Raw genomic sequence first — 17,378 nt, 5'->3', positions numbered from 1 at the left:
GCTTTTGATTGTACTTACTTTGTACCCTTGAAGGTGTCCTCGGACAGTTTTTAGTGGAACTGGGTCCCAATGCACCTTTGCTAATGTGCTGTTAATAACATGAACCTGCACATTGCCTGGAGCAACCATTGGCACTGTGTGGAAAGCATGCAACAAGTGCCTAGTTAGAATGAGACACCACACGAACATACTTTTTCAGAATGAGTCTTTGCATTGCACGCAAGGAGCAGGTTAAAATGTTCCTATGTTAAAAAGCTGACCTCAGGATTAATACTACAGAGTATTATGAAGCCTTATTATCTCCAAATTACTTCATTTTCATTAAAAAAATAATTACTATCCCCCTTTTTCAATATTTTAGTATTTTAAATACCCATTTAGGTTACACATTTAGTTGCTTTTAGTACAGTTGAGCCAAACTACAAAACTTACAGTCTTCCCCTGAATGTCCAATCACCTCTGATGGCTCTGGTGCATATCCCAGGTCATTTAAAGCTTGTACTTTTATTTCATAGGGAACAAAAGTTGGTGTACCAGACACAATATATTTAGATACATTTGCAACTATAACAGATGTCCATTCATCATCAACATCCTTCTGACGCCAGCTGACTTTGTACTGAAGCCCTGGTCCATTAGACTGAAAACCTTTTAAAGACTGAAATAAAAAGAAGAAGTATTTTTAAAAACATTCTGAAGCATCTGAAAAATCCAAAGTCACAAAGGAAATACACTGATTCTTCTTCAAAATTTTACTGAAAATTTACCACTGTGTTCTGTGACAGAGACACACTGCTGACATTTCCAAGCTATGCAATTTAGCTTTTACAGGAGGTCAGTTCAGTTGCTTTTCATTCATTAGTAAAAATCACATTGAATGGTGATCCTGGCTAATTCTCATGCAACCATACATTGAGATTTCTGGAAAAGGGAAAAACAGACTTACACCAGCTCACTATAAACAGTGTTCCCTAAACAATGTTTCTTGCCTGGGATGGGAAATTGGTTTTACATGGCTCTCCTTAAGCTCCTGTCATAATGGTAAGGGCATGACAGAAAACTTTTGCACAAAGTGGAATAGTGCACAATAATTTAGTTTATCACAAAAGAATTTAGTTTATCACAAAAGTTGAGGGTAGAATTAGGATTCACATTAGAATTCATTCTAAAAATAAGACTCTACTTGAGATAAACCACTATTTACATATTTAAGTTTTCCTAAATTGGCAGCAAAACATCCTGTATTACTAAATGGCTTATCTTCAAAATCACTCAAGGAAAATATGGCACCTTTTTTTTTTTTTCGTAATGCATGCAGCTTATCCCTGAAAATGAAGATGGGGAAATGTCTGCATTTTACTCTTTTTCAAGAATGTTTTAAGCAAGCAACGCATAGAGTATTCTCATAGCATGTTCACAGTTAGATCATTATTATTTCTCTAAAAAAATGCTACTCACAGACCTGAAAACAAACAAATGAAACCTCCAAAAAACAAACTTACCTCCCATGTTATTACCAAATTATCAGGTTCTGAGCCTATTCCTTGTACATTAGAAGGATTTTCATCAGGGTCTAGAAATAAAATATTTACACATGAAGAAGAATGGCTGCTGTTTGCATTCCCAGCAAATTCAATGCCATTCATAGTATAAATCAATCACTGGTAAGTGGGAATAGTTATTTACTTGCAGATTTTGTCAGGTACTGCTCAGATGGTTCACTCGGCTGACTTCTGCCAATCTCATTGACAGCTATCACACGGAATGAGTAGTTGACGTACGGAGACAACTTCAACTGTACTGTTGTCTGAGTTCCAGGAACTTCCGTCTGGTAATGCCATACCCCTGGTTCATGCAGCCCATCTTCATATTCAATCACAAAGTCTGTAAACAGAAATTGAATCCAACTTTATGTCGAAACTTGCAACACATTCCTAGATCAGTGTAGGCATTTCTAAATGAGCTGATCAGAAGGGAGTGATCCAATCAAAGTTTTTAAAAAGTCACAGAAATAGAAATGTAAGTACATAAACCAGAACAAAAATCTATAGTGTGGATTTCAAAAGTACTGCCTAGATAGAAATATAATAGAAACACTCTTACTTTTATTATTTGGTATTCTTACTAATGCAGCTACCTGTCAGGTAACACATTATTACAAGAGCTCTCTCTCAGGTACTGGATTTTAATGTAACAGGAACCCTTGAAGTACCACAGCAAGAAAGTGGGACAAGATTGGAATTTTGATGTAAACGTAATATTTGGCTGACAAATATATTGGTCTTAGTTGTATCGAGCTGATAGTAAGTAGTACCTGTGCAATATTAAAACTCTCTGAGTATTCCATTTTCCGCAATGAGACTGGCTTAGTGAAGAACTATTTAAAGTCAAGAACCAGTACTTGAGGAAGGTTTTCGAGAGCACTTTTCAGTATCTTCAAATTAAGTCTAGGAATGTATGTTCAGAAGCTAAATTTCTTGAGAGTTCTTTGTGTGAACATTATGATGATTACTGTTAAGACCCTACAGAGTATATAACCTCAGGGATAAACAGGTTTTTAGAACTCCAAAAAGAAAATTATATTCATTATCAAAGACAAAATGACATTTTTTTTTTAGCTGTGAAACAGCCTAAGAAGCTTCCTGCTCTTAGGTATGAGAGACAAATTTTGAAACACTTAACAGGAATTGTTAGGATACAGTAAATAAATTGGAGAAGAATGTGTAGTCTGAGTATATTCCATGGAACCTTAAGTTTAGATATATGAAATTTACATGAACATCAAATGTTTGTGTGTTGTGTAAGAAAGATTTTGCCCTATCTCATCTATAGGTGGAGACAAGGTGGGGTATCATAATTAAAACCAGCATTATTTAGTCAGAAGAGTTCAATTTCCAATATTAGAGTGCACACAGTATCCCACTTCTAGAAAAATTCTGACATGAGCCAACACCATCTAGTATCATTTCTTTTGAAACAGTGTGATCTCATTCCTATAGAAAGGCAAGACTTGTGTATTCTGGTCTGGAAAAAAATGAAAATATTGATACAAGAGTATATGAATAAGCCATAACTTAAATACAATTCAACTGTTTACATTAAACTTCTATGTATTATATTTTAAAAAGTATATTACTAGTTGATATACATTAGACAAGTTTGAAAGTGTAAAACTTCAGCAAAATCCCTTGGTGTTTCACCAAAATGCAAGCAAAATCTTTGATGTGTTCTGAAATTTGTGAAATTCTGTTTTTACAAAACTTCCTTTCCACATGCCTGATCCTTATGGTATGTGTTCAGTGTTGATACTGACCAGCATCAGACCCTGGAGAGCAACACTCAGTATGTCAGCCTAACTCATTCATTCCACATATAACATGTACACTGGTCTCAGTAACTTGTGGCAGCTATTAACTAAAAATACACTGCATATATAATTAAATAATTACATTACGTTGCTCATAATGGAAAAGTTGCCCTGACAAATCTTTCTGATCCTATTATTTTTTTGAAAACAAACAGTAACATCCTTCTTCCTTCCTCCTAAATTCCCTCTCCATCCTCTCTGCTGAATATAAGCAAGAGTCTCTTTCATCATGTTCTACTGGGAGGAATAATAGCATTTAAGATCAATTTCCTGTCTCAAAAGTTTATAGATGTTTATTTTCTCTGTCTTATGGACATGCTTTATTTCTTCAACTGTCTGGACTAGAAAAAAACAGAAAAACTATCTGCCTTATATTTTGATGAAGAATAAGCTTCTGTATCAGTAGTGATGGATAATCCCTAAAGATATTGGTACTGATGCTATTTCAAATTCATGGGAATTACAAAAGAGTTAATGCAAGATGTTAGTAGCTCTCTCCTTCAGAAGCATACAACTAATGAACAAGTCTACTCCCTACATATTCATAAGACTGGGCCTTGTCAGACAGAGCTCATATCAGTATCCACTTCTATGTTAACTAGGACGGGTTTTTGGATCAAAAGCTTAGCTTTTTAGGGCAGTACATAAGTCTTTCTATTTGGCTGTACAGTAGAGGACATTCAGTGAATTTTTGTTACGTAAATAAATGGCAACTGTAGCAAATGAATTTACCATTCTTCCATGCTGCAGACAAAATTTATCTCAGAAGTCTTTGGAATCTGAGAACACTTAACGTAATGCTTCTAACGTAATGCAATAGATACAAACAAACGTACTTGTAATGGGACTGTTATTTTCATCTCCTGGTATCCATGAGAGTTCAACGCTTCTTTCCAGCTGACCTGTCAATTCCAAGTCAAAGGGTGGATTTGGCCGAGCTGTAAATCAAATGAACACAAAGTAAATAATCACACCAGAATACGTAGTTTCATCTTTGAAAAAATCCTTACATTCCAATCAAAAGAATTCCACAAATACAGCAGGGCAGATCTACTCACTTATATAAGCATGACTTAATGACCATTAGCATGCAATTTTTACAAAACAGAGATAAAATGGAGAACTGATGTATCTGGAAACTTCTATACATTAACAAGAATCTATATTTGATTTTATCTATGTCTGATTGCACTGTAATATAAAAGTGTGATGAGATGCAAAGAATTATGAAATGCATGTTTAGTTCATCTTTGAGTGCTTATGGGTGGTTATCTCTTGTAACTAGAAATATTTAATAAAACATGGAAAATAAAGAAGCATTCACATCAAAGAAGTTTTTCTAGAATCACTACCAATATTTTGCATGTGAATTCAAAACAAGTATAGTTCAAATAGAAACTAATTACAAGTTACTAAGTCATTTATTTTTTGCTGTACTTTTAAAAGATCCTGAAATACCATGCAAGCTGTTAATATACATCCTTACAATGCATAAAGATGTAATTCTCCATTCCAAATTGCTGAAAATAATTCATTATATGATCTGTTAAATAAAAATCAAGACTAATAAGTAGGTTCATTTAAGAATACATAAGCATTTTCACTGAATGTGATAGGATTTACATAAAAGTGCTTAAGATGCTCATACTTAAAAGTGTTTTAGGTATATTATATTGCATTTTAAAACCCAAACTCAGAAAAAATGCTACCAAATTAAAGGCTGTATGAAATATTGTCAAATTTAAGACTGTACCTGACTGGCAGATTTTTTGGGGGAATTTCAGCTTTAATTTTAAAATCCTTATTAGCAATTTCATCAATCAAACTGGTCAATATGGTCCTATCCATTTTATGAGTGAAGTAAAATGAAGACAAACTATGAAATAAAGTACACCAGGCCTACAAAGCTGTCATCAAAAGCAATGTAAAAACATACCATAATTTGGTTGGTGCAAGTTCTTTGATAGTGAATTAGCTTTCAATGAACAGTTGGATTTACCTTTTAGATCTTTCATTTGTTATATAACCAATTTGCATTACAGTGTTCTCTATGAGAAAAACATTATCACACTGTAACCAACCTTAATTAAAAATAATTTATGTCCAAAAATCATTTATTCCTTAAAATACAAAGTAGCCTGCACTGTAAAATTCCAAAGTCCAGTACTCCAGTAATGAAGCAGTTGGTAAAATGGGATGAAACCACACACACACACACAAAAACACAGGAAAAAGGGAAAAAAAGAAAATATGTTGCACTTTGCAATAGGCAAATGATAAATATATCTGGCAGATGATGCAGAAAGAGAACTTCATATTAGTTTACCGTAAATGATAGCTGGAGTTGGGGGAGCAGCTGAAAAGAACATTAATATAAATGATTTAATCAGTTAGTAGCCAAAGAAACAGAATACCATAGGTAGTTAAATACTATAATTATTAGAGACAAAGAAAAGTTAACTTATTTAGAGTAAATGGTTGATTTTAAATAATACATTGATAATTTTTCACTGAAAAGTTATTAAAGTATTCTTGAATATTTTATCCACTTTTTAAATAAAGATAGATCAAGAAAATAAATAAAGTAAGCGATCTTATAAAAACTTTTAAATAAGTACTAGACGTTTGGCATATGTCATTCCTGGATAGCCATAAGATCACAACACAATTTTAAGACAAGCATACTTGACTTTGAATCTCAGCTTGAACTCAGGTAAGAATCATTCAGAACATTTACTTAAAGCTTTCTTACAAATTGTGAGAAGGGGCAAAGTAACATATTTTACAACAATCTGCAATCATAGAAACTTAACAGAGTGAACTAATTTAAAAAGAAAATCCTTGAAAAGTCATACAACCAAGCACGCTCAGTCTTTCTGAAGCATAATTTGGCGGCAAAAGAGATTCCTGAGATAACATGTTTATGTTCAAATACTCTGCAATATGTAATCTACTGTGTTAGCTCAGAGGTGATCCAAATGAAAACCTATTCAGCATGAAACTGAATGTGTCCTGTAGGTACAGGACCCTTTTGTAAGTACCTGATTCAAAGGCAAACTTTAGGGTAAAACTATATTTTTAAAAAACTGAAACACATTTACAAATAGGTGACATTTCCTTTGTCCTGTCCTATAAACCAAAACTATGTATGTGCTTTTCATTTTAAATGTAATGCTGTTTTCATACTTAACAGTAATTAAACACAGTTCTGCTATCATAAAGTTTGAGAGTATTCTTACCAACAACAGTAAGCACAGCACTTGCTGAAACACTGTCCAGAGTAGTATTAACTATGCAAGTGTATGTTCCATCATCTTTATCAGTTACATTCATAATGGTCAAGTTGTCTTTACCAACTAGAAACCTGTAAATACAATAGATTCAGCCACTGATTTTTCAATAACTGGTACTGTTGTAAGAAACTTGCATAAGACATTATCAAATCCCATATACTTGTGTATTTCAGGAAATACCTAGACAGCAATGTAAGCTATGGGACGATGGCAGCCTTTTCTACATTGCTCTTGACCATCTTCCCACAGTAACTGTCTATCCTAATGTGCTTTTATTTCCGAATATACTAAAACAACTTTTAATTATCTGTGATCTAGAGCAAAATAGTCTTCCTTTATCCCTTTGGCTTCTTACGCCAATTATCTTCTCCTTACGATTGACATACATGGTCAATGTGCACAATTAAAAATTTTTACATCTCATTTTATTTTGAATTCTATCTTAACATTTTCACCACACTAGATAAGTCCTTTAGTCACCAAATATGGGATAGTGATGATATTTATCAGTCTTCTTTGGAAAATGTCAATAGGTCAATATGTTCCTTTCAAAGATCAGGAATATGAGCAGACAAAAGAAACTAGAAAATTAAAAATAAAGGAAAATTATTTTGTCCATACCTTTCATCATCTGGCAGTTCATCATTGTCCTTCAACCATATAACTGTTGGTAATAAGGTAGAATCATGTTTTATTATACACTCAAATGAAACTTGGCCATATCTCTGGATCACTTTGTATTCTGGCTGTTTAATTATCATTGTCGGATCTGAAATTTAAAATTACTATTAGATATTTAGAAAGTCTGAAATTCTATACTAACCTGTGATGAAAGAGTGATTCATTTCTTACCTTTAACTTCCAATTGCACCTCATTTTGTACCTTTCCTAATTCATTCCTTGCTACACATGTGTATGTACCAGTACTATCCTTTTGAGCCACTGGAATTTCCAAGGTTCCATTATCATGGAAAACGTATTCACTTCCACGCAAGATGCTGCCTTTCACTCCTTTAAACCTTCATATAAAAAGTAATATCATTATCCAACATCATAGTTAAATTCTGTTGTATTTTATTACCAGAAAATGCAAACTTGGGACTGCCACAGTAGAAAATATGGACAGAATCACATAATGAAACTTGACTCTGTAGGGATAACTTAACTATTTCTACGTTAAGTATACGTAATATTGTATTAGTGTATTGTAATCAGCATATATTTTAAAATACCCTGTTTTTAAATTGTAAATAGAGTAAAAATAGTTTTAAAGCTTTAAATGTTTGCTTCCATAGATATAACTAGCTCTTTTTACATAACTTAAGCACAACTATAGCTTACCATTCAATTTCAGGCTTAGGTGAACCAAAATAAGCACAGTCTAGCAATGCAGGACTATCTGAGATGACTTGATACAGTTTATTAGCAGGAGTTAGAATTCTTGGTGGCTCAGCTGAAAAGACAAAGATATCTGGATATAGACACAAAGATGCAAATACAGAATGCTAAGACATCAAGAATGGCCTAAATAATTGTAAGTTAACATCCTTCTCTGAAGTGATTTTTGGTCTCAGACTAGGTCCAAATACATTCTACTGCCAGTAGCCTGAGGAAACGTTAATGTAAGAGAATAATCTTGTGAAAAACAAATGCTTCTTTCGTGTTTACAGGTAATAGGAATGGGCACCAAAGGCAGTGATTTCATTTGGAAAATTTAAATCAGAATATACGTCAAGAAGAGAAACTCCTGGGAACAGACTGAACTACATAACTCCGAACAAACCTGCAGGCAGAAAGAAGCTAAGATGTATTTTTGGTGAAAATACAATGGTTCCTTTAAAATACCTACATATTTTAAAGGAACCATGGAACCAAAGTGAGTTCTTTCATTTAAAAGACAGTGTCTCTCAATCAAAAGATCTGCCAGTTCCTGCAGGAGAGCCTTTAGAGGCCATTCTGCCTAGGATTTTGCTACTAGTTTTGTCAAATTCAGCGATAAGAATTAGAGAGGCCACAATATCTCCTAGTCACAAACATATTCTTGGGAGGCCTTCAAGACAAATGCATAATCACATCCCCTTGATATAGCAATTTAGAGATCATCTATTTACCTGACCCAAAACACCCGCAATCAATGAATGTGTACTGAAATATACTAACTTAAGGAATATTAATTCCTCCCTTATTTGTTATGCTTCCGTTTGCTTGATTTACATAAACAAACAAACAAAAGAGATAAAATTTCTTCCAAGTTTTCCCCAGCTTTCACAACTATCCTTCTTACTTAGGAATCGTGAAAGTGAAATTGAGGAATATCCTACAAAAAACAAGGTATGTATACTCTTGCCTTTTACAGGGCTCAAGAAATACGTCTATTCCCACCGAAGACCTCAAGCAAGGCTTGAGCATGCAATCCGTGTAGTAGCAGGAGACAATTGAATATGCAAGAAAAATGAAAAATATAAAATCTGTTTCTTACCCAGAACATTCACAAATGCGTTTGCTAGCAAATATCCATATTCATTAGAAGCATTGCACTGATAGACAGCACTTGACCTTTCTTGCACATGGGAGAAAATAATGGTATCACCATCTACTTTTCTGCTAGGATCCTCTGGGGCAACTGTTGGTGTAAAGAAAAAAAAATTGTTTTTCCTAAACTGCTGTTGGATGATATGTTTCACACTTCTGAAAAGAAGAAACAATGTGAAAGACCAATATGCCCTTTCTTCTATTTTCCTGGGTGACTGTTCTCTGGTTAAGATGTGAATTTCAGTATGATTAAGGAAGTTCTTCCAATTCTACAAATATTTAACTCAGGACGGTAGAGTTCCCATTTTTTGAGGGTTTTTTGTTGTTGTTTGTTTTTCAAAGAAGTGAAGCTGAGATCATAGTTTGCATGCATTACAGACGAAAAATACTGATATGATAAGATTCAGGCAAATACAGATAATATCTAGAAAAAATAAGGAAATATTTCTGAGTGTCAAAAGAAAATTATGTTAGAATTACATTGACCTTTACAATCCTCTGTGACTTAAAGGTTTCAGCTTTTCAAATCAGTTGTTGTATATAAAAATAGCCTTACTCACTCAGTTGAAAACTATCTCAGAGTAAAACATAAGTAATTCTTTCACACAAAATCAAGAGTCTTCACAAGAACAGTGATAGTAATTCAGTAGGTGGCACTCTTTCCCTTTTATAAGAACTATACAATACCATTTCCTCAACTGTTCTGTAGTAGCCTGAGCTGCCAAACAGCTCTTGCATCCCAGAAGAATCGAGAATGTAACTGAAAATAAAATTCTGAGATATTACTGAAGAATAATAGCTGTCAGTTACAATACAACTGGATGGAGTTAGGTGTAACAGAGAAAAATGCACAAACTATAGTTTAATATTTTAAGTAAATATTAAATCAAAACACATCAATGTATTATTAATATTGAAACTTAATGGTGACATTATTTATATATTAATCTTAAAAATAAATGCATATATGCATAAATAAATGCACCATAGTTTGGTTGCATCATCAAAATTGACACCCTAATATATTATTGGAACTTGAGAAAATAACTATATTTGTGGAAGACATCTTCATATAAAAGCATTTCTCATTTCTTTGGATTCATAAAAAAGATCAATTCACGAAATTAGCATCAATTTTTTAAGCGGCAAAACCTTTTGATTCAGACAATATCTCAGTACTCATCTGTAAAGAAAAAGAAGTTTCTCTTACATTTTCTCAAATCTACTGAAGTACCTGTTACTGAATTGTCTAAGAGAGAAGAATGAAAGGGGACAGCTGAAGGGGACCACAGTTCTGTACTCCTGCTTAAGGGTATCTCCATCTTGGATGAACTCTAAGGCCATTTTGCCTGTAAAGTAATTACATCAATTTCCAAACAGATGCCTCAAGAGCAGTTATCGACTCAATTTTTAACTCTTATCTTCCATCACTCTGAGTTCAAATCAATATCACAAATTCAAACATTTTGGAAAGGAAGAAAAAGGTACTGCTGGAATTTTAAATGCTTATTCTCTGGGCTTCTGGATTGCTGGCACCGATTTTTCTCCTCTTTTGCTTTACTTCCTGTTGTGTTCCATGTTCCACATTGCTTCCTATTCTATGTAAATGCCATTTTCATTAAAAGATTCATGGGCTGAAAATAGACGGAGCAGGTGAGCAGCCCAGCAGGCAGGCCAGTCAGCTGTGAGAAGTGGTCTGTTTCTGCATACAAATCACTGTTAAATGGAAAATACGCACAACTGCCTTCCCAGGAGGTAGATCAGCCCACGGCTGTTCCAATCATGGCTACTTCCTGGCCAGGGCTCTGGGCTTCCCTTCACTCATGCCCTCTGAATCCTGCAGCATTTTCTGCACACAGACAGCTTTAATGGGTGCACAGACTCCCCCCATCACATGCTCTCATATATAATACCTTACAGGCTGACGGAGGGCCCCTTCAGAGAGATGGAAGCCATTAGTTCAATCCTCTATGACTGAAGAAGGAACTGGATCTTAAAAGAATGATCTAACCATTAAACTGTCATATAAAAAGAAGGGTAGCATCTTCCCTTCCCACTGCTGTATTGAAGAAAAAAAAGAGATATGCCTCTTCAGTTATTTGAAGGAAAGGAGGTAGGTGCCTGTTCTCAGAAAAGGGCTTCAAGCTGTGGGTCCCAAGAGGAAAAAAACCAAACTGAGGAAAGCGTCAGGTTAGTCAGTGCTTCCTTTTGGCTGGTCTAGCCACTTGCATGCTGAAGGGCACCGATTTTAGAAAGCTCCCTGTTGAGACTGGCGTCTATTCAACAGTCTGTCTTCTGACATACCTCATCCTCCCACGCAACACCAACAGAACCTACACGTCTTTGCCCATGTACTACACTGTTTTGCAGGGCCAGGCCCTAAAAGTTAGATGCTGTTATCATTCAGCTGCTTTAATGATCTTAAGCACACACTGCTGCACCCACACACACAGAATGGTTGAGGCTGGAAGGGATCTCTGGAGGTCATTTGGTCCAACCCCCTGCTCAAGCAGGGCCACCTAGAGCCAGTTGCCCAGGACTGTGTCCCGATGGGGGAAGGATCACCTCCCTCGATCTGCTGGCAACAGTGTTGTCTAATGTAGCCCAGGATAACATTAGCCTCTTTGCCACAAGGGCACATTGCTGCCTCATGGTCAACTTGGTGTCCACCAGGACGCCCAAGCCTTTTTCTGCTGAGCTGCTTTCCAGCTGGGTAGCCCCCCAGCATGTACTGGTGCATGGGGTTGTTCCTCCCCAGGTGCAGGACTTTGTACTTCCCCTTGTTGAACTTCACGGCATTCTTGTCAGCCCATTTCTCCAGTCTGTCGAGATCCCTCTGGATGGTAGCATGACCCTCTCGTGTCTCAGCCACTCCTGCCAGTTTTGTGTCATCAGCAAACTCGCTGAGGGTACACTCTGCCCCATCATACAGATCATTAATGAAGATGATAAACAGGACTGACCCCTGGGATGCACCAGTAGTTACTGGCCTCCAACTAGACTTTGTGCCACTGATCACCACTGTCTGGGCCTGGCCATTCAGTCATTTTTCTACCCACCTCACTGTCTGCTTATCCAGCCCATAGATCAACAGCTTGTCTATGAGGATCTTATGGGAGACAGTGTCAAAGGCCTCGCTGAGGTCCAGGTAGACAATATCCACTACTCTTCCCCTCATCTACCAGGCCAGTCATTTCATCATAGAAATGTATCAAGTTGGTCAAGCATTAATTCCTCTTGGTGAAGCCATGCTAACTACACCTGATGGTTTTCTTGTCCTTAATGTGCCTGGAAACAGTTTCCAGAATTAGCTGCTCCATCAACTTCCCAGGGATCAAGGTGAAGCTGACCAGCTTGTAGTTCCCTGGGTTCTCCTTCTTGCTTTTCTTGAAGATAGGAGTAACATTTGCTTTCCTCAGGTCTTCAGGCACTTCTCTCAGTTACCATGAGCAATCAAAGATTATTGAGAGTGGCCTTGCAATGACATCTGCCAGCTCCCTCAGCACTTGTGGGTGCATCCCATCAGGGCCCATGGACTTACGTATGTCCAGTTTGCTTAAGTATGCCCTGACGTGATCCTCTTCCACCAAAGGTACATCTCTTTCCAGCCTTTCCCCCTGGTCTCTGGGACCTAGGATTCCTGAAGGTCAGTCTTGCTAGTAAAGACTGAGGCAAAGAAGGCATGCAGTACTTCAGCCCTTTCCATGTCCTTTTTTTTTTTTTTTCTGGGGAAAGAGAGCAATGGCAGGGCCACTCAAGCACTGCTTGTTTGCCTTTACAAGGATTCTGGTCACATTACAGGATAGCTACACGAAAAGGATAAAATGCTTTTGACATGCTTGACAAATCTGAATTTGGCACTGATAGCAAAATAGCAAAGAATCACATAATATTTTAAAAGGGTTTGTACAATCGGGATAATGAATGATGAGGACTTGCTATAGGAGTTCTGCTGCTGTATCAGACAGCTGAACATGTGCCCTGTAACAGCCAACATTTACTCCCAATAACATCAAGTCTCAGCTTATGAACGTGTTTGTGTCCTTTCTGGACAAAGACCTGATTGCCTGGTTTCACCTAATTTTTCCACCACTTTGTATAATAATACGGCTTCTTGACTCTATAGCCACGTACAACATATTCCTGTACAGAGAAGATATAACCTCCATCAGATACTTTTGTCATAGTTAGTCATCAGCACCCTGAATATCTTCCGTTCATCTGAATGCATACTTCCATCTGTTTCATAAACTTCAGACAGCCCAAGCAATTACTTTTGTTAGGATGTTTAAATAACCACTATGGCACCATTATTACTTTTTTTGTGGAGAAAAAAGACAGAATGAAATGTGCTCTCTGAAGAGAAGCAGTTAAAACACACTATTATGTTTAAAACTGGAAGGAAAAAATCCAGATTTTGTTGAGATATTTTACCCTTTTCCATTGAAGTATTTCATTTTCCTGATCAATTTTAATTGCTGGTCAATGTGCATTTATGCATATGCAGGAAGCTAAACACAATGAAGAACAGAACAACTGCCAACTGATGATGCACTATAAAATATAATGTTATCAGTCCAAATAAATGATACAAACTTCAGCCTGATCTGTAAGAAAGATATGTATTTGGGGCAGAAAATTATTAAGACATTAAATTGGTCTACCAACTTCAAATTCTTTAGCTCAGATCTTTAAGCTCTGTGTAAAATTGGGAAAAAAACCCCATTGCTTGGAGTTGTGGGATTTTTAACTTAAACATAAAAAGAAAGTTTTTATTGTGAGGGTGGTCAGACCCTGAAACAGGATGCCCAAGGAGGTGATGGAGTCTCTGACCTTGGAGATAATCAAAATCTGTCTGGACACAGTCCTGACCTACCAGATGCAGATAACACCCTGCTTCGAGCAGGCAGGTTGGACTAGATGTTCCTTTCATGCTCAACTATGTTGTGATACTGTGGTTTTAAAATAACCTAACAAAAAATGAAGACTGAAAATAATTCACTGGGAAGGAGGTATATACCTTTGATTGTGATTCTGTAATTTGCTATTGTTTAAAAAAGCTAATAACGTGAAAATCATCATTCCTGAACTCAGAGTTCCTTATATTGTTACCCATTCTGAAATACAACAAAGTGAGAATGAGATCCAGCTGACATCAGAAGTTCTCAGCTCTGCTAACTTAGACTCCAGGTCCCAGAGGACACTGAACCAGGGTGGTTTTTGTTGCCTGAGAAGTATGATGTAACCTAAGGTAGTATATCTTTTTTTCCAGAAGCATGTTGTGGATTACAATCATGGTTTGTAGGATATGTGAGTACTAACTGTTTCTATTCTATAGTGAAAATGCTTATGTCATCCTCAGATGTTGTAGTACAGATTCCCTCTGGCTGAAAACAAGCTGGAAAACAAAGGGATAAAATGACTTGACTGCTTTTCCCTGTATCAATGAGAACACATACATCTTCGGCATGTGTAAGAGCTAATCTTACCTAGATCAGTAAATTGTCACAGAAAAACACAGTGAAAGCAGAGAATAGTTTCTCTTCAGAAAAGAGCAGAAATACTCATTACTGTCTTTAGAAGCCTGCATCTTCTTTAGCAAATCAAAGTTATGAATCAAAAGTAATCAGTCCTGCTATGCATTCACCATGACTATATATGATTGTTGGAAAACAAATGTAATAACACAAAGTCTGTTGTTTAAGTGTTATAGTGTTTAGTCACTCATTTCTTTAGTAAAGCTGAGCTATCATTTTGTTTCAATAGTAGAATATTAGTTTCTCAGAGAAACTGAGATGATTATTTGATTTAGATTTTTATACTGAACATTTGTTGTTGTAGTTCTACTATTACTGTAATTCTGTCCTTAAGTTTATGCACAAATAATAGTGAATGTAAATGGGAGCATGAGATCAGCACTGGCTCTTAAGCCATGATTTTCAGTAACTCTAACTTCAGGGAGAGCTTTGAAGACCCTGTTATTGTGGAAATATATGAAGAAAGCAAAGACAGCTTAGGTGCTTTTTTTCTGATATGAATGTAGAAACATATGGTCCTTGTATAGTGATGCTCACGTATGCTTTTCGAGTTCTGACAGGATCACAGGATCATTTGTGTTATAGTAACTTTTGCTAGAAGTATCCTATCATTCTTCTTGATCTGCTTATTCTTCCAAAAACTCACATTAATGAGTAATTTATGAATACAGTAACCATTTTCAAAACTAGAAAAGTCTTTCTGTGGTTAAAACTAACTACAGTTGACTGACTGAAATGGGATTTTTTAAGAATTATTTGTATAATTTTGGACATCTGTTTTCAGATAGATTAGCTACAACAGGAGAATGTGATAGAACCAGGAATTCACATTATCAATCAACCAGCCAAGAAAACTGGGAGGAACATCCAGCATGTAGTCATCAAGGTGGCTTGATAGGAAGATATGTCTCTTATGGAGGGACCTCCTGATTTTCTGTAGATCATAAACCATACAGTCTATGAATGAGCATCCAGTTAACATTCCTCTAGCTGTAGCTGACTTTCCTTATAACATCTGAAAGCCCAAATCAGGGGCTATTATGCAAGACAGACCTGTTCTCTCATCTCTGATCATATTGCCTCAATACCATATTACGTATTTAGAGAATGTTGTGTGACTAGAATCCTTTTTTTCTTCTTTTTTTGGGGGGGAGGGAGGCTGGAAGCTATGCTTTCAGAGTTGAACACAAAACTGGTAGTAAAATAGCAAGGGTGGGCAGTATAGTGCATCAGACACTTGAGAACCTATAGGGTCAAACCAAGACTGAACCTAAGCAAGAAAAACAAGAAACAAGTAATCCAGTTTTGCCTTACTCTACCCCTTACAGTGAACTGACAAAGACTTAATTCTGGAAGAGATGGGACACAGAAGAAGATGCCCTTTTCCTTTTCTTACCCATCTCACTTGCTCCTCAGCAAAATATTTTCCTGTGATCACCAAAATCCTTGTTTCCAAATTTCTGATTCTGATAGTACTATTACCTCCAAAGGGACAGCAGGTTATTACCTGCACTAGCCACAATTGTCCTTTGACTATCTTGTGCAGAACACAAAAACCTGATTATCAAAGGTTTCTACATCTGCTGCAGTTCCTAGGCCAGATGCACAGTTCCAACACAACGACAGCAGAAGCAGTGGATAAATGTCTGCCCTGGCAGTCCTCTCCTCTCTGAGACTGAACTCCTCGGGGCATCAGAGTCCAGCAGACTTCTCCCCACCCTCCCATGGCTGTGGTGAACAGCTTGTGTGTGTACTCACAGAGAACACGACGGATGACTAATCTCTGAGCCAGGGATTATCGAGGCCTTTCATGAAGGAAATCGAAGGTCTAATGTTTTTCCCTTAAATTCAATGTGATTACTAATGGAGACTAACTAAAACCTAAGATTCAATGTGAAATGTGATATAAACAAGTGAAGAACACGTTGAAAGAAGATAAACAGTGCCTTTCAGTGCACTACTTTGTATAAATCTAAGTGTGTGTATTTAATATTTAATAGCTCATCATGAACTACAAACTACTGAACCAATAAATTAGTCTTTTGTGCAGTATTTGCAATGCCTTTCTGAAGTCCAATTATGAAAGTGCTTCCCTTTCCCAATTAATCTGGGTTGTTACTTTCTTAAAAGTTGAGATACTTCATGCATGGTTTCCCTTTTGTAAAACCATGCTGAATATCTAAGCAGTAAAACACAACGGATTACGCAGCGGTATAAATAATGCAGAACTTGAGTGTTAATTGAAGCACAAGGCAAGGCAGAGTCATGGCCTGAACTTGCAGTTGCTACTTGCCAAAGTAATTCTAATTGACCTCAATGGGACTATGCATGTGAGTTCAAATTACTCCTGTGAGTAAACATGAGGAGGTGAGGTCCTTATCACTCCAGCATGTCTGAAGCAGCTTTCTTTTCAGACATGCTGGAGTTTTTCTTTTAAGCATTATTGTTGAAAAAAATTAATTAAAATATTTCAAAGAAACCTAAAATCCTCCTTTAAAAATACCTTTTTACTCTGATTTATATAATCTGGAACAAAATTTACACCATTGCAATTTTTTTTCCATAGGTGCTTAAGACACACTACATTTTTGGTTTTTCTTCCCTTTTCCCTGTTGGTATTTAAGCCTCACTCTTTGACTGAGATATGGA

General features: G+C 36.3%; 1 protein-coding gene across 30 annotated transcripts in view; it reads right to left on the bottom strand.

The window, feature by feature from the left end:
• NRCAM (neuronal cell adhesion molecule) overlaps nt 1-17,378 on the bottom strand; it is a 62,103-nt gene that overhangs the window by 33,960 nt on the left and 10,765 nt on the right. For 22 of the 30 annotated variants that reach the window (XM_075491571.1, XM_075491581.1, XM_075491572.1 and 19 more), the window contains 11 exons: nt 9,140-9,283; nt 8,002-8,113; nt 7,513-7,679; nt 7,282-7,429; nt 6,607-6,731; nt 5,694-5,723; nt 4,204-4,305; nt 1,687-1,884; nt 1,503-1,573; nt 433-658; nt 19-134 (listed from right to left, as the gene is read on the bottom strand). In XM_075491571.1, the coding sequence (XP_075347686.1) occupies nt 19-134; nt 433-658; nt 1,503-1,573; nt 1,687-1,884; nt 4,204-4,305; nt 5,694-5,723; nt 6,607-6,731; nt 7,282-7,429; nt 7,513-7,679; nt 8,002-8,113; nt 9,140-9,283 (1,439 nt within the window). The remainder of the gene's footprint in view (nt 1-18; nt 135-432; nt 659-1,502; nt 1,574-1,686; nt 1,885-4,203; nt 4,306-5,693; nt 5,724-6,606; nt 6,732-7,281; nt 7,430-7,512; nt 7,680-8,001; nt 8,114-9,139; nt 9,284-17,378) is intronic. The other 8 variants (XM_075491584.1, XM_075491578.1, XM_075491568.1 and 5 more) reach the window with 1 other exon arrangement.

This window comes from Mycteria americana, chromosome 1, assembly GCF_035582795.1.
Source record: "Mycteria americana isolate JAX WOST 10 ecotype Jacksonville Zoo and Gardens chromosome 1, USCA_MyAme_1.0, whole genome shotgun sequence".
Classification (NCBI taxonomy): domain Eukaryota; kingdom Metazoa; phylum Chordata; class Aves; order Ciconiiformes; family Ciconiidae; genus Mycteria; species Mycteria americana.
Note: the sequence above shows the minus strand (reverse complement) of the source record. Positions and strands in the feature narration are given on the sequence as shown.